Source organism: Cucumis sativus, chromosome 3 (genome assembly GCF_000004075.3).
Source record: "Cucumis sativus cultivar 9930 chromosome 3, Cucumber_9930_V3, whole genome shotgun sequence".
NCBI classification, from domain to species: Eukaryota; Viridiplantae; Streptophyta; class Magnoliopsida; order Cucurbitales; family Cucurbitaceae; genus Cucumis; species Cucumis sativus.
In genome coordinates this window covers 4,343,142-4,370,909 of record NC_026657.2, presented here as the reverse complement: position 1 = coordinate 4,370,909, position 27,768 = coordinate 4,343,142, and the positions used below count along the sequence as shown (strand labels likewise).

The 27,768-nt window shown below is 35.0% G+C and overlaps 4 protein-coding genes and 1 non-coding gene across 6 annotated transcripts; 2 read left to right on the top strand and 3 right to left on the bottom strand.

The window, feature by feature from the left end:
• Positions 1–1,662: 1,662 nt before the first annotated feature.
• Positions 1,663–1,744, bottom strand: LOC116403027. The gene has a single exon (XR_004215757.1). It is a non-coding gene; the product is annotated as a small nucleolar RNA R21 (small nucleolar RNA).
• Positions 1,745–3,318: 1,574 nt separating this feature from the next.
• On the top strand, positions 3,319–6,421 carry LOC101212998. Of its 2 annotated transcripts, XM_011652231.2 has the most exons (3): positions 3,319–3,661; positions 5,850–6,157; positions 6,211–6,421. In XM_011652231.2, the coding sequence occupies exons 1-2, from the start codon at positions 3,508–3,510 to the stop codon at positions 6,131–6,133; spliced, it is 438 nt and encodes a 145-aa protein (XP_011650533.1). In that variant the 5' UTR covers positions 3,319–3,507; the 3' UTR covers positions 6,134–6,157; positions 6,211–6,421. The 2 variants fall into 2 exon arrangements, with proteins under 2 accessions (XP_011650533.1, XP_004152922.1); XM_004152874.3 differs by having other exon boundaries at positions 5,850–6,421.
• A 1,545-nt stretch (positions 6,422–7,966) lies between these two features.
• LOC101213237 (vacuolar protein sorting-associated protein 22 homolog 1) lies at positions 7,967–17,109 on the top strand. The gene is made up of 7 exons (XM_004152875.3): positions 7,967–8,143; positions 8,324–8,434; positions 8,721–8,856; positions 9,463–9,617; positions 16,404–16,511; positions 16,606–16,695; positions 16,781–17,109. The coding sequence occupies exons 1-7, from the start codon at positions 8,093–8,095 to the stop codon at positions 16,880–16,882; spliced, it is 753 nt and encodes a 250-aa protein (XP_004152923.1). The 5' UTR covers positions 7,967–8,092; the 3' UTR covers positions 16,883–17,109.
• LOC101217074 (fatty acid desaturase 4, chloroplastic) lies at positions 17,058–18,605 on the bottom strand. Its single transcript, XM_004152890.3, has one exon. It carries the CDS (start codon positions 18,107–18,109, stop codon positions 17,168–17,170), a length of 942 nt encoding a protein of 313 aa, XP_004152938.1. The 5' UTR covers positions 18,110–18,605; the 3' UTR covers positions 17,058–17,167.
• Positions 18,606–21,396: 2,791 nt separating this feature from the next.
• Positions 21,397–27,082, bottom strand: LOC101213480 (DEAD-box ATP-dependent RNA helicase 32). Its single transcript, XM_004152876.3, has 8 exons — positions 26,511–27,082; positions 26,040–26,315; positions 25,245–25,568; positions 23,878–24,069; positions 23,647–23,802; positions 22,770–23,170; positions 22,461–22,618; positions 21,397–22,008 (listed from the first exon to the last, which is right to left on the bottom strand). The coding sequence occupies exons 1-8, from the start codon at positions 26,880–26,882 to the stop codon at positions 21,683–21,685; spliced, it is 2,205 nt and encodes a 734-aa protein (XP_004152924.1). The 5' UTR covers positions 26,883–27,082; the 3' UTR covers positions 21,397–21,682.
• Positions 27,083–27,768: the final 686 nt, after the last annotated feature.

Sequence of the window (27,768 nt, the reverse complement as noted above, 5' to 3'; positions counted from 1 at the left end):
TCGACTTCTTCAGCATAAGAAATTGAAGACATTGTAGTTTCCTCCATGAATGTAGTTCTGATTCCGAGGAGGATGAAATAAGAAATTTATTAGATTTGAGGACGGAATTAAGGGTGCTGTTGTGATGAATAATGCAGTTTGTATTATATAGAGGAAGAAGACCAACTCCTCTAAGGAAAAGGAATTAATAAGGAAACATGTTTAATTAAATAATATATTATATCATATATTTTAGTAGCCATTAGTAACTAATGATCTGTGGAATTATACTGAGAGAATCTAATTTTTTTTTGGATTTGAGTAATTATGGAAACAACAAAATTTTTTAGTTTGATTCTATGTCTTGTTGGTTATTAGTTGGACTTTCGAATTAATATTCAAACTGAAACTTTCTTAAATCGACGTCAACTGATTCTTCTCGTTCTTCGGTCTGTTATGTTATCGCTAGGTTAATTTAAATTTTAAAAAGTGTAGCAATTTAATTAAAATAAAGCAATCATTCATCGTATTTGATGTTAACCAATAATTATGAAATAACTAACCCATCTTATTAAAAATAAAATTTAGGATTTATGATTTTGAAATTTAAATACATTATGATTTGTTAAATTGAGAATAAAGGAAAAACAGGAAAAAAATAATATAATGAAAATCTTATAATCTAGTAAATTATATAGTTAATATTCAGATGAATCTTCCTATATTTAAATAGGATTAAAAAAAATCAAATTAGTTAGATAAATCAAACCAAAAAACAAATCAACGAAGATCGTATGATTTATGAAATAATGGAAAATTTTCTCATTCATATCCATATTTGTAAGATTATAAATTTAATCCACTTTTAGTAGGGTGAAAATAAAGATATAAAATAGTAAAGATAAGAATAAAAATTGTTTAAATATTTTTTTACTATTCGTGTTCATATTTCATTAAATGGTTTTCTTTTTATTCATGTTTGTTATGCTCTTTCCGAACCAAATATTCTGTAATGTTGTTATTAATGATTTTTTTTTTCATTCTTGAAGCTTTTTCCATTGTATTTATTTTCACTTTTCAATCCATTTTTAATTCTTTAAAACCTTTGATTCTTGGATTTTTTAAAACCAAATATTAAGAGTACTTTTGAATTAATTTTGTATGTGATTACAAAAAACTTCCTAATAATTTTTTAAACACTAACTAGGATTAGAGTGAGTGGAAGTCTATCATCAATATCATCAATAAAATAGGTTCTAAATATAAACTAGGTTCTAAATATAAACCTTGCAGACATAGAAGTCTAACTATATATATAACAATATTTTTTTAAAATGTTCGAAACCAAATACTATAAATGGATTTTTCACAAAAAAAACAAAAAAGAAAACTTTTAAAAAATAATTTAAAACCACACTTTAAAAAATAGGTAAAATAACATATTTTGATGCAATTTCTTTTAAGTCACTTCCTAGCTTAATTTTTCAGAAAAAAAAAAACTAAAGAAATTTGAGGTTCATCCAAACTCAAGCTCGACAAACATGGATTAGAGACTCAAATCCACCATACCCTTCCCCAAAACAATAACACAACCTCAGCTCAACATCCATCATATGTACCACTTTTTTAACAAAATATGAAACCTTACAATGGCAGCTTCAGGAAATCTATTTGCAACAAATATATCCCTCAGAATTGATACTTTTCATCAGTAAGACTCAGTCCACTACTTTTATTTTAATTCCAATCAATCATCATAGGGATATAAATCATGAATATTGAATGTAAAATCCAGAAGTAAGAACAAATATACCAGAGATTGAAAGCTTAATTCATCAATCAAAAATAAAAACACAAAAGCCATCTCAGAAGGAAAGGTTTGGTAAAGCATTCCAGCAGTAGAATCTGAAAAAACATTAAGATCGTAACAAATTCGTAAAGAGAGGTGAATGCTTGGAATTTCAAGAGCATTCTGGTTGAAACGGAAAAAGAAGAGGAGTAGGCGGATTTGAGGAATTAGGGCTTGTTGTGGTTTTATATGAACATGAGGGGCAGATGACACCAAAACTCCGATTGCACGTGCAACCCACGTGGCTTAACGATATTACTCTTTTGCCCTTTTCAATTTCCAAACCATTGTTGAGTTTTTTTTTTTCTTTCCATCTAATAATGTTTGATGTCCTAAAAAGTGGTGCAAAAGAGTGTTTGGGGTAAAGAGATATAGGGATTGAGATTTGTGTTTGAAGTAAGCTATTGTCGTTTCGAGTGACTGTGAACTTCAGTTGGTTTCGATGCAAAACCAATTGAAGACTGAGGTTGTTTTATTCTAGGGACGACATGACTATCATTATGTTTGTACAACGAAAGTATAGTCGTGAAACGTCTTAAAAAGAGCGTGATGCACGAATCGACCATATATTAACCTGTTTTCTATTTTGCAGCTTTTGTTCGAGTGATGATCTATTTGCTTCTTTTATTAGTATGTCAGATTGTTTGACAAACAGTCGAAAGATTATATCTACTAGTATTTTAATTGTTATGTTGGATGTATGTTCGTTGTTTAAAAAAAATTAATTATCATGGATGTGGCTGTTTTTTATTTAAAAAGTTTAAAACAATAATAAAATTTCAAATTTAAAAATTAAAAAAATAGACTTAATTTAATATTAGCAAAAAAAAAAAAATAGACCAATTCAAAACAAGAATGGAAAAAATGAAGGAAAAAAAACCCTAAATATTGAGAACTAATTCTAAAACAAACCATATCCAAACAAAATCCTGATTTATTATTACCATTAGTTATTGGTTATTGATTTAGATATTTTCTTTGCAAAACTGGTTGGTTTGGTTCTTACTGAACTAAAAACTTGATAAAATTCAATCAGACTATAATCCAAATTATGACCACTCAACCTGAAATCAAGATATTTAACTTGATAAAATTCAATCAGACTATAATCCAAATTATGACCACTCAACCTGAAATCAAGAGATTTTTGTGTGAGTGACCTATTGACAATGACATTGTATGATTAATGATTTGTTCAGAAGATATGAAACTTAACATTTTGATAACATAAGAGTGCTATATCTTTAATCCTAACATTTTTTACAACGTACCACATTAGAAAAGTGTTGTATCTTTAATCCTAATGTGATATATCATGTTTTATCTTTACCATGGTGATCGTGTTAGAGCTACAATAGACATGATATCTCTAATGCAATAAGTTATAAAAAACAGTAATATGATTAGATTTGATACATTTACCATTAGGAGACCCGAAAAAAAACTCCCTGAAACCATTATTCTAACAACAACAATAATAAAAAGTAAAAGGTAATTTTTTCCACTAAGATATCAACGACATGTTGTGAGGAAAGACGAAATTTCCCCTTCCGACACGTCGGGCGATGTTTAAACACTGCTACCTACCGACACATTTCTCCCTTCGCACTGCGCAGCATCAAATTTAGAGCTGAAATCATAGTTGAAGAAGACATTGGAACCCCGAAACCACATCATCCATGGAAGCGCTGAGGAAGCAGCTGTTGACGGGCTTGATTATTCTCACACTTTTCGTTTCAGGTTCGAGAGGTTGGACCGGGGCAATCCATGGCCGAGTTATCTGCGATGTCTGCGGCGATTCTTCCATTGGCCCAGAAGACCATGTTCTTGAAGGTCAGTCTCCTAGTCTCAATCTGATATTTCCTTTGAGTAGAAAATTTTCGACTGGATTTTCTGCTTTTGGGTTTTGATCTTACTGGTTTGGCTAATTTTTGGGTTCATTCCGTCTGAGATTGTTTCTTTTGGCCACGAATTGACTGGACTGTGCTGATACAAGTACTGTCAAGAAATTAGTGAAAGTTATGTGTATTGTGAACGGTTTAGCTTTGTTTGCAAATGAAATCAAGTAAAGCCTTACATGTATTGAAAGTGCTGGCCTCCATTTCTGGTGTTTTCTTATGCAAATTCGCGAGAGGAAAGATGTTGAATCCTCTGCGTAGCTGACTATGCCGTCTTATGAAAAACAAGCAATAATATGGGTGACAACGACTAAATTACATGAGGCTTTTCCTGGAATTTTTTTTTTAATAAATTCACTTCTAAACGAAAAGGATCTAGAATGATGGAAAATTAACTCAGTGATTCCGTTTTAGCAGTCAATGGATAAACATGATATGCTCAAAATAAAACTCCTAAACCATACCACTACACGAGAACCCCTGCACCATGTCAGGACCATAGTCTCTGCATGACTGCATCCATTGCTAAATTTCTATTTCATATTTTCATTTATACTTTTTCACTCTGTCATCACTCGTTATTGATTTCCATGGGACTTTTTTATTTTGCTGAATTTGTGGATCTTACCCCTTTTTTTCCACTACTTTTGGAAATGCTTAGACATGGAGTACTTTTGTGATGGATATTAATAATAGCTTCTCCACCTGCTTATTGTTTTCATGTTTTGGTTTGTTCATCATAATTTGATTATTTAGCTGGATAGTTGTCACGAAAATCGTTTCCTTCTTATGATAACTCCCAGTTTCAATTTCTATGTTTGCTGTAGCTGTTGTAGCAATCAATGCCTATTGCGTGATACTAATGTGCAATTACTGAGTCATCCTTTAGCCGTGAAATTCAAACCCATTTTATGTTTATAGGATAAGAATTAAGAATCAATTGAACATAGGGAAGCCTGGGCGTAGCTCAGATGGTTAAGGCATACGTCCTCAAACAAAAGGTAGGTTCCAATCCTTCAATCTCAAGAAGAATCAATAGAGCATATAATTTATCGCCTGATCTCACTAACTTTTCAAAAGAAAATATGAGTTTTATTTTGTCAATGAAACTGTACTGGATATCATTACCACTAAGAAAACGTAGAATCTAGTGCTGTTTTTTTTACTACTTAGCCCAAAAGCTTGAGCTGATGAATAATAGTAAGTTTGAATATATTTCTACTTCAACACTTTCCTCCACTTGTATCAAGATTTAGGTAAGGAATTTATTTTTATTGAATTGATGAATATAGAACTCAAGCCTCATTATATAGAGAGCTTAGGAGGTAGTTTACAATTAACTGCTTTTAACTATTTTGTAACAAACTAACTAATTCTTATTTAGTCAATAACTTGTGAGTTTGAAAAAAAATTCATGTTAAATAACCATTAGCTTTTGGGTCGAGTAGTTATTTAACTTTGTATTGCAACATGATGTTCTATGTTCTAACTCCTATAGTGTCATTTCCTCTCCAAATTAATATTGAGTTTCACTTGTTGGGTTTTTCTACAAATTTTCATACCCATGCCCACGTGTGCAGGAGATCAATGTTGAAGTATTGAAGTAATTAAGTTTACTGCAACCTATCACCTTAAGCTTCTAAGTTGATTGTTGATTTAACATCTTTTATGAGACAAATTGATGAGAAACAAGCAGCAAAACGTGATCATGCCTTTTCTTTTTTTGTTAAATACTAATTTTATTGCATTGTTTTGGCACACTCTACGAAAGGTATCACTTGCATTTGAGCTGCACTAGTCCTAGTAGGTTAAATGAATATTCATCTTATTCTTTATCACTTGCATTTGTGCCGAGTAAATATTCGTAGTTTAAATGAAATTATTCTCATCTGCAGAGCTGCATAAATCCCAGTAGTTTAAACGAATCTTCATCTTCATAGAATCATACCATTGTTGCTGTTTTGCACTTCGTTTTTCTGTTTTGTTTCTGACCTCATATTTACCTTAAATCAAGACGAAAAGTAACCATTGGGCAAAACCTTTTGCTCTTTCTCACAACTCTGATCTGTCAAAAAATAGTCATATAAGATATATATAGGTGTGACCTATTCTCTCATTTTCAGGTGCTGAAGTAGCAGTTCTTTGCATTACAAGATCGGGAGAAGTTCTAAATTACCAAGCATTTACCAACGCCAAGGGTAGATACACTGTTGCAGAGACCATGTCGGAAAGTGACCGTTGGGATGCATGCCTCGCTCGGCCGATCAGCAGTTTCCATGAACACTGCACCCATCTTGGCGCCAATAGCTCAGGTGTGAAGTTCAGTTACAATCATCCATCTGGTCACTCTCATACTATCAGGCCTTTTGTCTATCGTCCGAGCAGCATGCCAACATACTGCATCTGACACATTTTGAATAGGGGCAACAAGGTTGTGAGGTTGGTAGACAAGAATTTAGTTTTATTTTGAATAGGGGCAACAAGGTTGTGAGGTTGGAAGACAAGAATTTAGTTTTCTTATGAAAAAAATGTTATCTGCTATATTCTGGTTTTAATGTAAACCTCAGTCTGTTTATATCAACTTTTTGTTATGATGTACATCAATTAGACCCATTGTTATGATAGATTTTGAAAAATATCATCCGGATGATATTGATTCTCATATCGATAATACAGTTTCCATTCTGTCGCTGCATTTTTGTAAATTTTTATTTTGTCCTTTGCTAATGCCCTAGGGATCCGACGATTGATGGTGCGTGTCTAATTTTGGTTGTTACGGTTCAAATGTAAGTATCTTTTAAATTGTATTTGTTCGAGAGTGAAAGTGGTTACACATCAAACTGGTTGATCTCTTCACGTGTAAGTGCAATCCATGTATAAAAGAAAAAATAACTCTGTGAATGATACCATCTAAAAATGGTACGAGTTGTGAGTAAGTTTGAAAGTTTGTTACAACTTTGAAAAAGTTACTGAAGTTGATAGTTGGAAAGTAAACTTTGATAGTTATGGTTTCTTATTTACTAAATCTCATTCTAGTGTTTGTTTTTGAGTATAGAGATTGATATTGAATCGAAAAGGTTATTGGAATATATTTCTTTAGTAACTCAGTAGTGATTTTTACTGTTTCTGGAAAAGGTGGAAAAATGTAATATGAAGAGGAGAAAGTAATTAGAGAGAAAGGAAGTTAGAAGAAGGAAACAGTCTTAAAAGAAAACAAATGAGAGAGGTAAACCAATTTTAAAGAAAATGTTAAAGAGAGTGCCCAACAAATATTTTTTTAAAGAAGTTTTATTATTATCATCATTATTAACCAATTTAATTTGTAGATGAAAAACTACAAAAAAATGGATCAAAAATAGAAAAATTGATAAAATATTTAAACCTCATACAAAGATCCATTCTAATAAAATTTGTTTTTTTAGGGTGAAATATTTTTATTTTCTTTTCTATTTTTAAGAAAAAAACCCAAACTAAAATTTGTTGTTTAAGAAAAGTTTAGTCTAGAATTAGAAAGTTGAAAATAAGAGTAAAATGGAGTAAAATCCACTACATAGGGACTACAATATTTTAATCCAAAACATTATTAAAAAAAACGAATTGAACTTAGTTTAATTCACATTAACTTATAGCTTTCCTTTGGACTAAAAAATAATCTTAAATATCAATTTGATAACTATTAGTTTTGAGTTTTGATTTTAAGGTTCAAGTCTATTTTCTTCTAATTTTCTCAACGACGGTCCTTTAAAAGAAAATGGTTACCTACTTTCTAATCATGTTTATACAATCAAAGAAACAACTTTTACTTTTGAAATGTGTGTTTTCAAATATAACAAAACAAATCAAAATATTTATAAATATTACAAAACATCGTTGTAGATAAAAAACAAAAAAAAAAACTTAGAAATGGCCAAATGTTTTAGAGCTATGGTAGTAAAATGAATATTAGAAGTGAAAGTGACACACTACTATTTTAGTATTTATTAGTGTCTATGTATCAAATATAGAGAGTGATATATCATATTTATAAATATTGTAAACATTTTTTTGTATAAAATAATACTTAAATGTTTAAACTGTCGAAAGTAAAATGTTTTACAAAATATTTACAAAATATAATAAAATTGTTAAGTTTTATAAATAATAGAGACTGATATATTATTAAAATTTTAAAAAATTTTAATTTATTTTAGTATGCAGAAGATGCACAAATATTTTAAGCTTTTAACTTTATTCATATAAAATGGATTTTACTCGTCCCATAAAATAAAATCGATAATTGTTGGTTCTCAACATCGGTGAAATATCCGCTTGAGTTCAATAATATCAACGCATCCGATCGGAGCAAGAAACCGAAATCTGAGTGAAAATGAGGCGGAGACCTGGCATTGGAGGCTTACAGACAGCCGCGGCGGCGAGGGTTCTTTTCTGCTTTATCTATTTCTTTTCATTTAAATTCTATGAATTTTTATCATTTCAGTTGCATTATTATTCGAATTTCTATTGGTTTTATTGTTCATATCCTTTAAAATTTGAAGTTATTCTCATTCTTTGTGATTTTATTTTCTATTGATTAAAGCGATGACGGTAATTTTTGCAGGACCAATACCGCCAGCTGGGTGAAAATGTAGCGAAGCTCCGAGCTGATATGATGAAGGAGCAACTCTCCACCTTTCGATCTCAGTTAGAGGATTTTGCTCGCAAACACAAGGTTGTTATTCGCATTACAACATCTCTTGTGTATTTTGACATCAAATATATGAGATGAATGAAGTTATCTGATTGACTATCTGAACTGTGATCTACTTTGTTTAATTAGATATTTTCCCATATAAAAATTAAAAATACTTACATATTTTAGACTGTTTCTACTTGATTAAAAATTTCCTTTGGACTTAGTAATGATGGGTTGTTCTTGCTTTTAGATTATTCCTCTCCCAAGTGATTGCTTGCTGGATTTCTTATTGAACTTCATGCCACTAATTTGACTTGTGCAGAAAGATATCAGTAAGAACCCGGCTTTCAGATCACAGTTCCATGAAATGTGTGCTAAAGTTGGAGTAGATCCCTTGGCCTCAAACAAGGGGTTTTGGGCAGAGCTATTAGGCATTGGTGATTTCTATTACGAGATTGGTAGGTATGGATCTTATCTTATCAGATTAAAGTAAAAGAAAATTATGTGGTTTATCATGTCAAGAGAGAGGTTAATGTGTCCTTGCATCCTTGTTAGGCATGTTTTCATAAGTTATATTTATCTTATATTCTTAGCATTTCGCACCATATTTCTTCTTGAACTGCAGAAGATATTCTTTTTTCTTAAAGGAAAATCTTGCCTGAGTTTGTGGGCATATGAAATCCTTATTTGCATGTCTATGTTGACATGTAATGCATGTCCTCTTTGTCTGGGCCTAGGAATTTTCATTTGGATTTCTTGTTGAGTTTGTTTAACCGAGGGAAATATCATAGTAGATTATTCTTCTTGTATATTTTAGTTTCTTTATTCTTAGTTTGACCTACAACTTGGAACGTGAATTTAACTCACTCTAGGAACTATGATCTGAGCTGAGTGATATTTCAACCCAGTAATGGATTTTAAGTTTCTCTTGTAAAATTTAGAACTGAACTGTTGACAAGAATAAATTGTCATTATGGTTGGAGCATAAGTCATCGTTCTCATATATCTCTTATCTTTTTGCTGGATGTGTTTGCTGAATGTAATTGAACTATTTTGCTAGACAGGAGTGCAAATTGTTGACATTTGCTTGTCTACAAGGCCCCACAATGGGGGTTTGATTAGCTTACAAGAACTGTGTACTTTGCTTCGGCAGAGACGAAAAAGTGATCGTGAAGCTGTTTCTGAGGATGACTGCCTGCGAGCTATAAGTAAACTGAAGGTATTGCGATAACAAATAGATCTACTATCAATGTGTGACATCTTATATTTGCTATGGGTTTGAAATTAGAAATTTAAACAGGGAACATATATAGGGTTCTGGTTTCAGTATTAGGTAATTTGGATATTACTTGAACAGTCTTTGAATTTGATTTCCATTAACCGTAATATATCAACCACCCTGAGTGATCCTAGAGGTGGAAAGAATGAAATACAACCAAAATGTGCTTGAAGTCATAAGTTGAAACAGTAGTTTGTTGCCATGCCACTCAAGATATCAAATATCGTGCAAATTTCTTTATGTTTGATGTCATAAGATTATTTGACTATCTTATGAAATTAATCCTAGTGAGGAGCGTAAGCTATCTGTGACTATTGTAGTCTATGGGGTAAATTGATGAAAGTATCATTGTTATATTCATAAACTCATTTCTAATCTCTAGTCATGCATATAATAACAGATCGCCTGCACTCTTCTAAAAATTATAATCTTCATTATTCAAAACTACCGTGGTTTGACCTAGTGGTCAATAAAGGTCATGATATAACAGATGACTTAGAGGAAATGAATTCAATCTATAGTAACTACCTTCCTAAGATTTAATATCCTTCTAGTTTCTTTGACACTCAACAGAATTAGTGTTAGAACCCCAAAACTAAACACGAGCACCATGAGAGGTTAGTTGATGCCAAGGCGCCATAGGAGGAGAAGATAGAGACTGGGTCAACGAACTTGGAGAAGACCAAGACAAGACATGCCACGACTCCACCTAATGGTAGATGAGTGGGCGAGACAAGTGGCAATTGGCTCGACCTTGGGGAAGGTTGGACAGGATACATACTCGCATCGGAGGGTGCAAGGCACGGGGTAGGCAGGTGGCACCAATAGGGTCGCGCTAATCTCCATGCATATTGCCGAAACCAGGCCAATTGGCTGAATAGGCATTCTCAAAAGACATGCACCACGATTTAGTGTGCGCGAAGGGCGCATGCAACACTAGGCAAGCGCCTAGTGTCAGAATCATGCTTGTCCAGGGCATGTTGCCCGTGGTCGCATGACAACTTGCACTCCCTTTTTATTTTTTTGAATATTGTTATTAAGTATGTAATCTCGCACATTAACATTTGCCAGTTCCCTTTTTGTTCAGAATGTACTATATGTGGAGGTAAGACGTATCATCATACCGTAATACCCATGAGTTAGAAAACCTTTTCCTCTAAACTTGTTTTCTAAAACCTTTTCTCAAGAACGAGGGTGAATGTTGCGAAACATTCATTGTGCCACCAACTATTTGGATTTGGATATGCTGACTCGTTCTCGAGCGGGGTACATGTGTCGCACGATCGCCTTGTGACGCTTTCAAAAGTGACTGTGACAGTTGGTATCAGAGCCAAGTCGGCTTGTGAAGTTATAAGCTATAATCATGTCAAATTGTGAAACAATTGGGCAAGTCCCACTTGACCGGTTGGTCGAGATGGACGAGCAGGTGCTCTAGTTAGAACAAGTGACGCACGATCACTTCGAGATGTTTACAAAATCGTGTCACAATTGCAGTTTTGTAGAACAAGTCAGCAAAACTAAATCCAAATAGACGATGACACAATGGATGTATTCAGCGCACTCCTAACTGATTTCTTCGTCAGGTAGGTCTTTTCACTTCACCAAGAGTTCCTCTAGGTCGTGTCTTGGTCTTGTAATACAACACTCTCTCTGCCAATATTTCTTACTCTTCGGCTACTGTATTTGTAGCTTTGAAATATTGCTCCAAATCAAAGAGAGTTTTCCAGAGCTTTTGCATCAAGAGCCCCACAGAAGGGCTTGGGTTTGGGCACTTTCACTCGATTGAATTGTACTGCGCCTTCAACTAGGGTCTGGTTTCCCACCGCTCTCATGGTGAGATTTACTCTTGTGTTGACATCTGCAATCTTTGTCTTGACGACATCGACAATTACTTTATTGTCTTTTGAAAATTCGTTCACCATTTTCGTTTTCTGTGAGTTGTCCACTGTTGTGACATGCTCTTCAATGGGGGCCATTGAGCCTGTTAAGCTATTCCCTAGCTCGAAGCTACCTAACCTGATAGGGTTTGCTTTTAGGTTCTCAACCCTCGTCATCAACTCTTTGACGGGCATCCTGTCTAAGCAGCCAAGTATCGCATTGATTTCATCGCCTTTTCAAAGACTTCCTTTAGCTGACTCTCTAGGAACTGAACGACATAGTTACAGCTTCTTAACTTCGTGAGCCAAAGTATCTTTGATAACTACTGTCATGGCGCCTTTCCTGTAGATGAGCTTTTCTGACAATTGAAGCTTGAGCAACATTTGAACCCGATTCTTCTGTCGTGCGTCAATAAAGGGACGTAGGTATTCTTCAAGCATGTTGTTGAAGCGTTTTATTTATCCATCAGTCTGTGGGTGATAACTTAATGAGATATTGAGAGTAAACCCCAACATCTTGAATAATTTGATCCAGAACATTCTGGTGAATCAATCGTCGAGATCATTGATTATGTTCACCGGGACTTCCCACAATTTCACAATGTGTTTGAAAAAAAGTTGAGCTGTTATTTCAGCTGAACACATATTAGGCGTTGGAATGAATGGTGCGTATTTAGATAATTTGTCGACAATCACCAGTATTGTGTCAAATTCTCCAAGTTTAGGCAGACGTGTGATCAAGTCGAGAAACATGTTCTCCCACAGCCGTGAGGGCACAGGTAGGGGTTCCAACAGACCCGCTAATTTCGCTCATTTGACTGTCATGCTGACATACAAGACAAGTCTTAGTAAACTGCATCACGTTGTCCTAAAGGCCCAGCCAGTAGTAACCCTTTTTAGTAGTGCATATGTTCGTTGCCAACCATTGTGTCCAGCCCACGGTGTGTCACATTCTTTCATTAGCAGTCGTTGTAAGTCATTTGAACGGGGGATATACAGACGATTGCCTTTGGTGAACAATAGGTCATCTTCCATCCAGAATTGATGAGCCTTCCCTTCTTTAATCAACTACATTATAGCTTGGGTTGTAGTGTCCTTGGCTAGGCAAGCCTTGATAGTCATTGGAACAGTCTCGCTCAGGTTGCTAGCTTTCAAGTGGGCGAACATGCACATGGCCGTATGTTTGCTCTTTTTACAAAGGGTGTTAGACGCTTGGTTTGATTTTCTTGGCCTGTATTCGAACTGAAAATCAAGTTCGACCACGCATTCCTATGAACGAGCTTGTTTAGATGTCGATTTAGGTTGACTGAAGAAGTGACATATAGAGCTATTGCCCATCTTGACTACCAACGGGGCTTCTAACAAACATTGTCTCTAGGCTCTCATACAGTGTACAACTGCAAGCATTTCTTTCTCGGAGGTCCATTACCACTTGTGGTCTTTCTTTAATAACTCCATTAAGGGCCCTATTCTTTTTCGAACTGCCTGTAGTAATCGGCTAATTCAAGGAAGGAACGCAAATTTGTTACGGGAGACGACACCCTCCAATCATCTATTGTAGTAATCTTACTCTCTTCCATGTCAATTCGGCCTCACTCAATCACGTGAGCTAGGAAGTTGATGCGTTTCTAAGCAAAATCACATGTTCCCTCTTTACATACAACTGATTCAACCTCAATTTCTCAAATACTAACTGAAAGTGATGCTGATGTTCTTCAATCATCACGCTGTAAACAACAATGTCGTTCAGATACTCTATGACAAATTTGTCAAGATATTCATGTAAAACCTGATTCATCAAGGTATGAAAAGTTGCTGGAGCGTTCGTGAGGCCGAAAGACATTACAAGGAATTTAAAGGCTCCATATTGTGTAACACACATAGTCTTTAGTTCATCTCTTTCAGGAATTTGCACTTGGAAATACCCTGACTGAAGATCCAACTTCAAGAAGTACTTGACACCATGGAGGCAGTCAAAGAAGTCTGTGATAATAGGTATTGGGTATTTATTTCGAACTGTGAGTTTATTCGGTGCTCGATAATCAATACATAAACGAAGACTTCTGTCTTTCTTCTGAAACAACATTGGGGTTCTGTAGGGAGCCTTTGGAGATCTAATGAATCCAACAATCAATAACTCATCCAGCTGTTATCGAAGCTCTACCAACTCTGGCAGCGCATGCTATACACATTCTTTATCGGGTCTTGCCTTGGGTAGAAGTTCTATCTCATGATTTATTCTCCTTCGTGGAGATAGGGTCTTCGACAAAATCTTTGGCATTACGCCTTGGTATTCGTCTAACAGATGTTGGACCGCCTTCGAAATTAGTTCCTTTGGACTTTCCCGATCAACCACAGGGATAGCCATGAACATGGGTTCTTTTCGTGCTAGCCCTCTCTTCAACTGAAAAGCCGAGATCATCCTCTACATCAAAATCGTCCATTTTCACAACAATTTTGTCTGTCCACTCAATAATCCCAATTCTAATGTCACTCGTTTGGCAATTCCTAAAATGGGTAAGGCGGTTGAGTTGACTGCTTTCATTTTTCCTCGATGTTTGTCCTAATTCAGATTGAGACGTTGGATCTCTGTCTCTACAATGAAATTGTGAGTGGCACTAGAATTGGTCATCGTGCTTTTTTTCTGTTTTTTATTCACCCAGGCATATACGTACATGAGACCTCGCTCCACTTGTTCTTTATTCCCTCTGTGTTTTTCTTCGAGGCAGACAAAAACTTCAAGGCCCCCCATGCGGGGGGTTTCGTTGCCCACTTCTTTTGTTATATTCGTCTTAGCATTCTCACCATCAACTTTAACATTGGTTGTTAACGTTGCTTGGAATGCTTTAAGAGCAACTCGATTTGGGTATTTGTAAGCTCTATATAGACCCTTGCATAGGATGGGGGTCCCCCTCTATAGTTTCGTTGTTGAAGGTTCGGGTTGCACCTTTGGTATCCGCCTCTTGGGTGAAAGCGTTTACGATCCCCTCCTTCTAATCTCTCTCCTTCCCCACTTTTGGGAGAGTTAGATCTGGCAAGTTTGTTACTTCCACTAGAGGAAGCATGGTTCCTTCTTTGCTCATGAAGGGCACCATTGTTGAGATCAAATAATTGTTTGGTTGCTCATAGGCTTCGGACATGATTTGGACTTGCTGTCCTTCCCTGCTTGAGTTGGCCGACGTTCTCATTGGGTCCCGTCACATCCTATTGACTCTCATTGGATGACGCTTCTCTGCACCAACTCTTTGGGGGCTGCCTGGAGTACACCAGCCCCTTGAGGCTTACCATAGTCGATTGGCTCTTTGTTAGCCAAGTAGCTATTGCTCATATGGGTTTGTTGTCTTTGTGACCCGTTGCACATTCCTTGGTGTTCCACTGTTTGTGTAAGTGTGCCACTCGTGTTCGGTTGTTACCTCTCAGTCGAGGTGTGTGCTGTATGACCCCTACCTGTCACCCTACAAGTTCTGTAATTTCTACAATCTCTTAAGCATGCCTTTCAAGTTGCACTTATCTCGAATTCTTATGTGACCTCCTTTTGGGTGAAATTGAGCTCTAGATTTTTAGGTATAGGTCACTACTTAGGTGATGGCAACAACAAAGGTGCTTCTACTGTGTACCTGAGTCATAGTCGAACTACACCTGGATTCTGTCACCACTTCAAGGTAGCAGAGCCCATTCACAAGATGCCTAACCTTGACTCTGATACCACAGCCCTTGATTTGAATGTCTTCCTGAGTCATTTTAGGTGCAGCACACGAGATTGTCGAGGCATGCCCATGGCTAGAAGGGCACTCGACATACATGCGCTTAGACACGCGTGTGCATGTCATGCTAACCCTTTTGTTAGCTTGCAGTGCACTTGCTGATCAACGTCATGGCGGTAACAATTAGACAGGTTGACGTATAAGATTAGTTGAGGTACATGCAAATTGACTTAGACTCGTGGAATAGAGATGAATAAAAAAAAACAAACTTTTATCATCTAAAAAGAAAAATATATGTCTTTTGGCTTGATGGCAAATGTGTACCTACCCCTGAAATGCCCGGGTTTGTGCCCAATGTAAAATCTTTATTATCCACGATTCCACAATAGTCATTAGAATATTACAATATCCAGCAAAATGCGTTGTCATGCTAGGTTTTCATGAACATTTTGCACTATATCTAGGAATGTCCATAATTACTGTTTAAAAGATCTTAATTTTAAGATAAAACATTATAAGTCATTTACATGCAACTCAATTTTTATTTATATTGTCTATTTCTTTCTATATACTATCATGGTACCTGTCTCAAATTACTTTTCATAGTTCAATTTACATGTAGTTGTACCCATTAGTCATTTAAACGTACTACATTTGTTTTTCAAATTACATATAAATTGCATTAAGCTTCAAATAATTTTTACAAGTTCTGTGATTATCCATACTTTTTCTTGAAGTATTCATCTACAGATGAATAAATTCGATGTGTTGAAATCAATATTGACATCAATACTTCTTTCTTTTTTTTTTTTTGGGATAAAGCTTTGCTCCAAGAAAAAGAAAAATGAACTTTTTCCTTAATTGAGATAACTGTTGGAAGAAAATTGTACCGGCAGGAAAAGTTTTTCTTTTTTCTGTAGGGAAGGTGGATTCCAACTAAACTCCTCTCACCTTTATGGTCTGTTGATGTGAAGTATTGTAACAGAATCGTCATACAAAATTACAAATATATCTGTGCTTTTCCCTGAAGCAATTTCATTACTTTTTGTTATTTCTGAATATAAATATTTTACTCAAAATTTTCTTGATTTAAGAATGGCATTCTAGAGTATATCTTACACTAACATGCAGAGAATTTACTCCAGATACTGGGAAGTGGTTTTGAGGTAATTACTGTTGGCAAGAAAAAACTTGTTCGGTCCGTTCCAACCGAGTTAAACAAGGATCACAATGAAATTCTTGAGCTCGCGCAGGTTACTTTTTCATTCAGCCCTTTCTGTAATCTATTTGCTTCTAGTGTTTTGGTCACAAAGAGATTAATGGTCATAGCACATATTGTTCTCTCAGGCTCAAGGCTATGCAACTGTTGATGAGGTAGAGAGACGACTTTCTTGGACATCTGGTCGTGCAGTTGATGCCCTCGATACTCTCCTAGATGTAAGTTTTAGCTCACATTTATTTTCTTTCTCCCATCTTCCCTAGTTAGACACTGCGTATGTAAAAAAAATTTGTACTTTTACAGGAAGGTCTTGCGATGATTGATGATGGCCACCGTGATGGTAGACGTCGCTATTGGTTTCCTTGTGTTTCTCCTATTTCATCTTCTCTCACAACTGATGCCTAACTTGATAATTTCTTTAGAAAACAAAGTACTTTATAGTTTATCCTACGGTAGAATCACGAAGCAAATGTATCCTATGCCTTTTGTTCAATGCTATTGTTTTTCATTCCCCTTTGTTTTATTTATTATGTTAGTTGAACCTTGCTGGACAATGCATAAAGGAAAAGACACGTCTTCGAAGAAAAAAATAACATCATATATAGTTTACGTATGAAAATATTTCAAATAAATTCTGTTTCCTTCTATTCTTGCAAGGAAAAGCACAATATGAATGAAAGAAGAATGTTGTTAATGGGCTGTAGTTTGTTCAAGAATCTCGGTCTCTTCAGTCCATTCAGAATTAGGCTCAGTCCAAGATCTTGGTCTCAGCCCAAGTTTGAAGTACAAGATCATCTCCAATGCCTCAAAAAGCTTTGTTTCATCCAAAAGCTTATTCCATATTCCACTTACTATGCAATAGTTGTTGTTATAGGGTGGACGATGATGTGTTGAATGCTGTGTTCGTGACACGAGCAGGCCAGCATTTTGCATTGCCACCACGAGTGGAGGTAGTTCACTCTTTTTACTGTGAGCCCATGCATGAAACTGTTGGCTAAACATTATGCAACCTGAGCACATACCAACAAAACCATGTAGAATGGGATCATCAATTGCAAGGCTTACAGGAAGTACAGCAAAAGTCACAGCTCGTGCCAAAGCGTACAAATTGTTGGCGAACTGTCGCTTCGTGATTGTCCAGGGCCACTTGTGATGGCCTTGGAATGCTTCTATTTGAGTACCGAAGATTGGGGTTGATGCATCACCATAGTTATCGATGCCCCAATGATATACTCCGGATCCAAGGTCAGCTAAAATGTAGCCTACCAATGCTGCTAAAGCAGGCTCAAGCCAGATATGTGAACTGGCTGCACCCACTATTGATTTTGCCAAAGAGATTAGCACTGTGGTGCACCCACCAGCCACCCACGCACGATGACTCCAAGTTGATCGTAAACTCGGGTCATTAAGAACAGAATAATAGGTGGAGGAATTGACAAATGTAAGTGGAGTAGGAGATATAACCTCACGCTCAATGACTAGTTGACCATCAGCATGCTTCGGACTGGTAGCAACACCATTGACGGTGGTATTAGCTATGCAGTAGACAACTCTGCGTGGAATCGGAGTGCTGCATGGATTAACATGGGACCGAGAGCTCAGAAGGAACTTGTTTTGAGCTAAGATGGACATTGGAAAGGAAGAAGAAGAAGAAACCAATAGAGGAATGATGGGTGGCAAAATATTGAAGAGAGTGAGTTGAAATAGAGGCCAAGAATCTGTGGAGAGGAAAGAGAGGAAGAAGAAGGAAGAAAAGACAATGGTGTGGTGGGAACAGAAGCTGAGTAGGATTATGTTAATATTGAGGTTTATACTAAAGGGATTCTCTGAAGGAAAACTTTTGTTTCATTTTGGAAAATTTATGTGACTACGTGGAACTGTTTCTGCCTTCGAAGCATAATTAAAGTTGTGAGTTTTTGGTACCACAAATTTGTAAAACCAATTGTTTGGTTGGGTGAAGAGTCAAGATTGAAGATAGAGACGCAGAGGCTGAGATTTTGCTACAAACTTCTTCCTTTTTCTTTTTGGACGGTTACTTGGAAATATTAGATTAAATATAATTTTAGTTTCTATCCTTGAATTTAATTCAACAATAATTATCATAACCTTCTATCTTACACGTATGTTGTTCGATTTCATATCTCCACAATTGTTGCACTAAAAAACAATTAAAAATAAGTCGCTCTTAGAAAAATTAGATTTTAGTTTTTATTTTCCATGTAATTGCTGAACCTAGTGTATTTTTTTAATATTCGAATTAATTTTAATATAAATTTGATTTGGTATTTTAATAATTTCTTATTAACTTTACATTAGTCGTTTTTTAGAATTTGATTGAATTTATATCGAATTAGAACCCAAAATAATAATAATAATAATTTTAAAAAATATATATTATAATAACTTTTTCCCAACCCTCTTGGTGCGTTGGGAATGGTTGCCGATCCCGACGTCGCGTCGGGCAAATGTCCTCCCACATCGCCTCATGTGTTTTCTATTGCCGACATAGACGTCGACATTGGCAATACTTTATTGCCGACACATTGACTGGACGTTGGAAGTGGCCTTTCCACGATGTTTCATATTATTCGGCGAAGCTTGCATCGAGAAAAATGAATTGCCGATATCGTCCTGTTTGCGCTTGGGTTTTTCCTCACCCAACACAGTACTGTGGACACTCTTCACGGCCTGGCTTACTGCTTCGAAAGAGCCATTCCCAACTTGTTTGGTTATTTTGGCACAAAATAATATACTCAACTTTTTGTAATCTACTCCAATCAAATTTAATAATAAAAGGAAATTGTTGTGCAACCAATATTGAACATTAATTATGTAGAACACAAAGAAGATTATAACTCTAATATGTATAGACAAGCAATTTTCAATTAAAATGGACTCAATCTTCAAATCTGCTAAGGTAGAGAGTGAAACGACAACGTCTTTTGATCTAAAAATTCTAACATATGATCACGACATTATGTGACATATGAGTTTGCGATCAAAAGATTTAACAAAAAGAAAACAAGATTACTCTCTTTCCCATGAATAAAATTTAGACAACCTTTCATAATTAGCAAATCCAACTACCTTAGTATTGAAAAAACCTCAAGGAAAAGTGTATGTATGGATGAAAATCCCCATAATCACGCTTCTCTTCTCATTCCAACCAACTTTTTTTTCTCTCATATAAACCTTAAAAACCAAACTAAAAATCAAAAATCAAAAACCCAAAACTTGTTTTCCACCCCTTTCTCCTCTCTTCCTCTCAATCCCATTCACTCTCAACTTTAAAAACTAAACATAGAAACTACGATGGAAGGGCTCCACCACCACCCAAACAAGGGTGGTCGGAGCCTGGAAGTCATAGACGTGAGAAAATTGAGTGTAAACAAGGTGTACCTAAACCAGTCACAGAGGCGAACTGTGGTCGACCCTTCGTTTGTGAAACAATATGTGACGAAGACATCGGAACCGTCGAAAAGTTGTATGAAGAAGCCATGGTGGAAGAAACCAGAAATGAGGAGACGACAACGCGTTGCTAAGTACAAATTGTATGGAGTTGAAGGGAAGGTAAAGAGATCAATAAAGAAAGGGATCAGGTGGATCAAAACCAAGTGTAGCAGAATTATATCTGGGTTTTGAAAATATTATTCTTTCTAAATCTTATATTGTAAAATAAAAAAGCATTATTTATAAGAAAAAACCATACTTCAATTTCATGGTTTTTTTCTTCTTCTTTTTCACGTTATTTCTGTGGAGACGCTCTTAAACATAGCGTTAAGATGATTGATTATCATAAACATCAATGTGCATTGCCTAACGTTGTTTGAATGCTGCATGGCATTGTTGTTTTGGATAATGAAAATATTGTGAAAAACTTATCATTCACTATATATTTTTTACATAATTTCTATGGAATCCTCTTTCCTTTTATCCTTAAATGGGTTTGTTTTAGCTTTTCAAGTATTTAATTTTAAAATAGATCGTCAAAAGTTTAAATGAAAATGACCTTTTTAAACAAAATTTTCTCTTGTAGTCTTCTAAATAACTGTTTCGTGGTACTTTACCAACACTTCCTTTTAAAAATGGTTTTTTCCTTTATTTATTTATTTTTTTTTTTACTTTTTTCCATAGAAATTTTACTCATTCTCCCTTTTTTTTTCTTTTTCCTTTTAACACTTTTTTTTTAAAAATATTATCTGTATTTTTCAACCAAATTTATTTCAATTTCGAGAAACTAAAAATTAAGATATGTTTGGTATAGATCTCATTTTAGGAAATAGGTAAAAGGAAAAATTAAAGAAAAACAAAAAAAAAGAATAGAGAGAATGTGTCTAAAAACGACGACAAAAAATAAATCTCTTTACTACCAACAGAAAAGAAAAAAACCCTATTTACCTAATTTGTTTCAAAAGAACCCATTTTTCCTCATATATTTTTTTTAAAAGAAACACTACATCATTTTTCCAATTTACGCAATAGTATAAGTTACAATTATATAACCTAACCCACTCCATGTTTGAAACTTCAGTAATAGTATTATTATCTATTTCAAATCTCTATTTATCGTTACAGCCCTATTCTTTATTTCTCTCTTTATTACAATGTTAACCCCCAGACATCTCATAAGATTTTAAAACAGAAAGTTTTAATCGACCAAAAGTTGTGTTGAGATGACAGTTAATTTGGTGAATTTATTATATTGGTAAGATGACAGATTGGTAATTAGAGGGGCGAGGTGGCCATGTTTATCTCTCTCTAATCTCTTCTTCTCTTTTTTTCCATTTCTTCTGGATTCTCCTCTCCCTTCTGTCATAGTTACCTGAGAATCTTCTCAAATATCTACTTCTACATTCCCAAATCTTATGTAAAACTACAGATTTTAAACTTCAGAAACAAACATAGTGACAAGAGAGACATTATTAGAACATAATCCAACCTCATTCAAAAGTACAACATTGTTTTGCAGAAATGCTTGGTGAGTAAAAAATTTAAAATTCAGAATTACAAGTGGCTCAAAATTTTTTGATTAAATTATACAGAAGGGACCCTATTACAAAAAGGCTTTGGACCTGAACACAGTGGAGATTGCTACAGAAGAACATAAATAAAATCCTCCAGGGTGATCAAAACTCAACTAGTATAGTGGGTAATAAAACAGTGGAGATTGCTATGAAAATTTTAAATACAAGCACCTTTTGAAAATTATGATTGCAAAGAACTCAATAATTTGAGAGCCAACTCCTCTTGTTCTGCCACTGAAATGGACTCTGTATTGAACTTGTTTTCTACTTTATTGTCAATATCACTATCACTGTCAACAAATTTCTTGGACCTTTTCTGTGGTCTTTCTTCTTCAGACTCAGAAATGTCATCCTCGTCATCCTGTGTTTCTTTGGCCGCCCTCTTCTTCATCTTATTCATCTTCTCCTTTCGCTTCTCTTTAAGACGATTCCGATTGAGAAGTTTGTCTTCCTTGTCAGCTTGTTTTAACTCTTCCCTCCTCTTTTTGTAGAACTCATTTTTTTCATCTGTACACATAAACCAAATAGTAAATAAAAATACTTATTTGCTTGTTTTCATGCTTTTGCACACAGTAGAGCAGATTCACTACAAGATACCACTAGTAGTTCAGGCATCACTTTGCACTATTTTACATTTTCTACATTTGTTATGTAGTCTAACAAAATAAAAGTGTGTTTGGATTGGCTTTCTAAATCTCAAAATTAGAGTTTACAAGTGCAAAAGAAGTAAAGACAATCCAAACAGGTCCTAAGTCAACACCAACGCATTTATTTGCCCTTCTTATTTTCCTGTACAGCTTTACGTGGGAAGATTGAATAGACAAGAAAGAAGAAACCATATCAAAGAAAGCAGCGCCTATCAAAAAGCAAAGGAGTCCCAAAAGATAAATAAATAAATAGTAGTAATCACAATTCCTACAAAAAAAAAAGTAGCTACAATCACAAATAAGAAGGCATACCTTTATCGACTACAAATGCATCATTGCTAGTTTTGATGTCAGCAAGCTTAGCAAGAGGGGCAAGTGGGTTGCCATCATCATCAAAACTGACTCTCGTCCCTACTGGCCTGTGGACATTGATCTTTAACTTCTTTTTCTTCAATATCCGCGTAGGTGCCCTGAGCAAAATTTCTAAATTTTCAGGTAGCAAGAAAACTAAAGAAAATAGTTGTAATTTTATTAACATTTTCCAATGCAAATTGCCAGATCATGATCATCTACTGAAGAAAAAATAACTGAAAACTAAAACAAAAAAGTGAAAGAACTCACACAGCATCTTCAACTTCGCTAGAAGGGTTATCAATAGGTGGAAAAAGTCCTTGGTCGCTTTCTTTAAAGTCACCAACCTCCAATTCTCCATCCATTGTATTGGAAACATTCTCATCACCCGAAGAATCCAATGCAAGAAAAGTGGTAGGATTAGCAGACATCTTCTGCGACCTCCTTTTCTGATCAATGAAACGAATTTTTGGGGTCATTGGCAACCCCAATGAAGCTGAAAATTCGTCAATTGACAGTTTCATAACATCAAATATTTCCTTATCCTTCTGAATATGAATTGACCGAAGATAAGTGATAAAGGCCCTTTGAGCGAGTTGCTGAAAATTAGGATACTTGACTAACAAGGCTGACAGCAAACCAGAAACTGGTTGAAGTCTTTTTGTGTTTGCCTACCAAATGAAGTAAATATTAGATAACACAGTCAGTACTAGTTAAACAATGATATTCTAAGAAGCACCTACACTTCTTATATGGCGAAGTATCCGTGTCGACACGTATCTAATATCGTTGGTATTCTTTTATAAACACCCCAAAAAATGATAATATAATTATCTCAGCTGTCATTGTATTGAATGTTAATAAATACATATATATGGCAGAAATGTCCCTTACAATATTACTTATCCAAATTTAAAAGGTCACATTTCCAATGATTAAAAAATTATAAAAAGAACTATAAGAAAAATTGGACAATAAAGGGTAAAAGTTAAATAAACCTCCCTTGATATATTTGAAACAATTCTAGTATATAGACTGTATACACAACTCTTCATAAGATATAATAAATAAAAGAACCAACAGAACAGGAAAAGGAGATGAAAAAGAAAGAAAGAAAAAAAAGAAAAAAAAAGAAAAAAACATTTACCTTGATAAGCTGAATAGGTACTTTGGCTGATTCCAATTGTTCAAGCATTTTCATTTCCGAGGGCATAATAAATAAAACCGATTTCCCACCTGAATGGTACCGAGCAGTGCGACCAACTCTATGTATGTAAGAAGCCACATCCTCGGGGCAATCAACCTTCATAAACAAGAATAAGATTGAAATCAAGCACCATCGGAAGTTAAGCACGATCATTTCTTTTACGTGGTTTACCTGGACAACCCAGTCAACAGCCTTGTTAAAATCAAGACCTCTAGAGGCTACATCTGTTGAGAAGAGAACTGAGCGCTTCTCACAGAACTCGGAATAAATACCCATCCTTTTGTCCTGCTTCATCCTTCCATGGAGGCACTTCAATGGGATTCCAGGGCGCAACTTTTTGAAAGTTTCAAAAACAAATTTTACCTGTTGAAAGATGCAGAGAAATGTCAATGATTGAAGCAACGGACAGTAACATTGAGAGTGACATTATTGTTGTTTTTTATAAGAGATGTGACAGTATTTTATTTTTTCATAATAAACAATAAAAAAATTATAATTTTTATAAGAGATGACAGTAGTTTCTAAAACAATATTCATAAGTTCTTGCTTGGTACCAATATGCGTGCATGTATTTTCTTAAAAGGATATAGAACTTTCCAATAAGGAAAGGAAAGAAGACTAATCCTCAAAATTATAAATATAAAGGAACAAACCAAAAGAAAGATTGTGAGAACTAAAATAAGTCTTATCACTTTTATCTTTCTTTGAATTTGTATTTGTGGGGCTTGGTACTTTTGTTATCAGATTACTTCTTGGAGAATAATAATCTTTTCCATGGATGTGCATAATACGAATTAAAATTTATGCTACTAACCAGTTTTATTGTCTTCTTATACACACACAGACAGATAAGAAACCATAGTATTGATGTATGAAATTACAAAAAGGGGAGCGAAAGCCCCATACCAAAGGCAAGGTTTATTAAAGCTTGAGGCACAATAAAGCACATAGGTTACAAAACGTGGAGAAACAGAGTTCAGAGTTCTCCACTACACTCCAAAAAACCTCATATGCTACGATCATCCAAGTGGCCAAGTCCAGTATTACTTAATATATTCAACAAATCAGCCGAATCTTCTATCATCTTCCCAATGGTCAAACATCGAAGCATTTAAATGAGTCATATTTGGTCTCAGATCCCAAGGCAGAGCCACAGAGGATTTCAGGAATTTGAAATGATAAGGAACAAAGCTATCATTAATACTATGAACTATAGAATGATTTAAGATGATAGCAAAATCCAAAAAATAGGCTATAACAGCCAAAAATAGAAGACTATCAACCACTGCATGAGCTATAAACTAATTAAACTGGGGTTTATATTTATTAAATAGTTATCTATGTATACATGGATACGTATGAGTATGCAGGCCCATTATTTAATGATAGTATGTAAACTTTAAAATGTCACAGTAGACAAAAAGACCAGACCCATTAGACGTAAACATGTGAGAACTTATCTTTTAGAGTGATATGTTTAATATGAGATCTCCTACAATCAAAAGTTCAACTTGTAAAAAAGCATGACCAATCCTTACCTGCTTACAACTAGAGAGAAACACGAGAATCTTAGAATTAAGATGCGCCTTTATAAAGCTCCATAACATGTCCAGCTTCTGCTCAAGAGGGACAACCATCGCAGTTTGCTGTAGACTATTGGGTGTGGCAGTCGTAGATTCTTCATGGACACTAAGGTACTCAGGATCTTTCAAACTGAGTCTGGCAAGATCCTGAACAGACTTCGTTTGAGTTGCTGAGAACAGAAAGGTTTGTCTGTGCTTAGGTAGCTGTGAGATGATAGCATTTAAAGTCTTCTTAAATCCAACATCAAGAATACGATCTGCTTCATCAAGGACTAAAACCTGTCACTGGCCAGGAACCATCCAATCAGTAGAGAATTATGCATACAACTAAAACGTCACTGAGAGGAAAAGGAAGCACATTATTACATTAAGCAAGTAGCGATGAACCAACACAATAATTTTTTAGAAAAAAACAAAAACAAAAACAAAAAATAAGCTTGGAAATCTATACGATGTAATCTTATTTTCAATTCCATTCCCTAATTCGGTGTAAGATAGAGAAAGGAGCCTAATAAAAAAAATGGAGGAACACTGGGCAGCGGCCAATGTTTAAAACAAAGGTCAGAACAAACAAACAAAGCATCAAATCTACAGTTGTATCTGGGAATGCAACTAGGTAACTGAGATGCGAAGGGTGATAAGAATGGCGTTCAAAGAGCTAACTGTGATGTATAAAAAATTACATGACATTTTAACCATTTATTTGTAAAGAAGAGGTATGGAATATATTTAGAAATTAAATATGATGACCTGAAGCTGTGAACAATCAAAATTTGGAGTCTCGTCCATATGCTGAAGAAGTCGACCAGGAGTGCAGACAAGAATGTTCAACTCATTCACGTGCTCCTTCTCAGTGTTAACATCTTTACGACCACCAATTAATAGGCCAGCACTGAAATTATGAAATTTTCCTACAGCTTTCAATACATCAAACAGCTGAGCTCCTAATTCTCTTGTGGGAGATATTATTATACTCCCTACTCCAAACTCGGGACCCCATCTCTCTCTATACAATTTTTCAAGAACCTGAAATAGGATTCCTTTGATCAATTTAAGCAATTATGCACGCAAGAGGTAAGATACACAATGCAAATAAATTTTTGACAAAAGCCAATTACAAACGCTTCTCAATTATCCCAAACTTATTCTAAATAACGACCCTCAAATCCAATCTAGAACGACTTTAGTTTTAGTTAATTACACGATCCCTATTCAACTTACAGGTATAAGAAAAGCTAGCGTCTTTCCCGAACCAGTTTTAGCTGCACCAAGAATATCTCGACCACAAAGCGCGTGAGGCAGTGAAGCCTTCTGTATGTCAGTCATGTCAATGAACTCAGCTTTGCGCAACCCATCTTTGGTCTTGCTCGAAATCGGCAGCTGATCAAACCTCGTCGCTCCGGCGTAACGAGAGTATGTATCGTCGTCGATACGGCCAATGGGAGCATTCGGTAGCGGCGGAGGAAGCGACATAGGATTGGAGCCTGAGTCCGGTTTCTGTGATTCAATCCATGAATTTAAGAGCTTAATTTCTTCATTTTCGGATAGTCTCTTCTGCTTGCCAGAGTTCTTGGATTTGAATTTCTGCTTCATTGTGAAAAAACTGAAAGTGCAGCAGAGGGAGAAATAAGGATAGAATAAAAAAAAAAAGTGGCAATTGGGGGCGCGCCGGTGAGTAGCGGTGGCTGAGACAATAACTGGAGATGGAGAAGTAGAAAGATGAAAGAACTGAAGAAGGAAGAAAATCAATGGCGTAGAGGGGGCGAAGGTAGGGTTTAGGGTTTTCTATCTTTTGGAACCTTTTCTAATATTATAAAATAGGAAATATAAGTAAAATAAAAGAAATTATTTTAGATAGCAATATTTTGTAAATGTTTTCAAATAGTTTTTTACTTTTGGTGCTTCTTTAATCCTAATAATAATAATTTCCAAATACCTTTTTTTCTACTTGTTATTAAAGATATCTCTCAACATAAACACATCTTATATAAAACATTATTCAAATATCATTTAACTATTATAAATCCAAAGGTAGGTTGTCTCCTCCCGTCGTTCTAACGATATGTCAATTTTTTCGTACTCGTTATAATTAATCAAATAAATATTATTTTGCATGTTTGATATATATTAAATTTCTATTATTTATTTCTAATAATAAAAGTTTGATACATTAAAATGTCATGAATAATATTATCATCAGAAAACAATTATCTTATATTTTGGATAGCTTCTACAGTAGTAATATCAAGAGAAATATTTTGAAGAAACATTTTCTTAATTTCTTATTGTGGTTGAATGAAATAACGAGTTATTGGTTGAAAAATAATAAACATTAGTCAACTAAAGAAACAACATTTTTATGAATTGAATGTTGTAAATTTTAAATAGTGGTGTATGAAAATAATCAACCTTGACCAACTAGAACAATCACATTTCATGGAGTGAATGTTGTGAATTTGACGATTGTTATAAGAAGTAA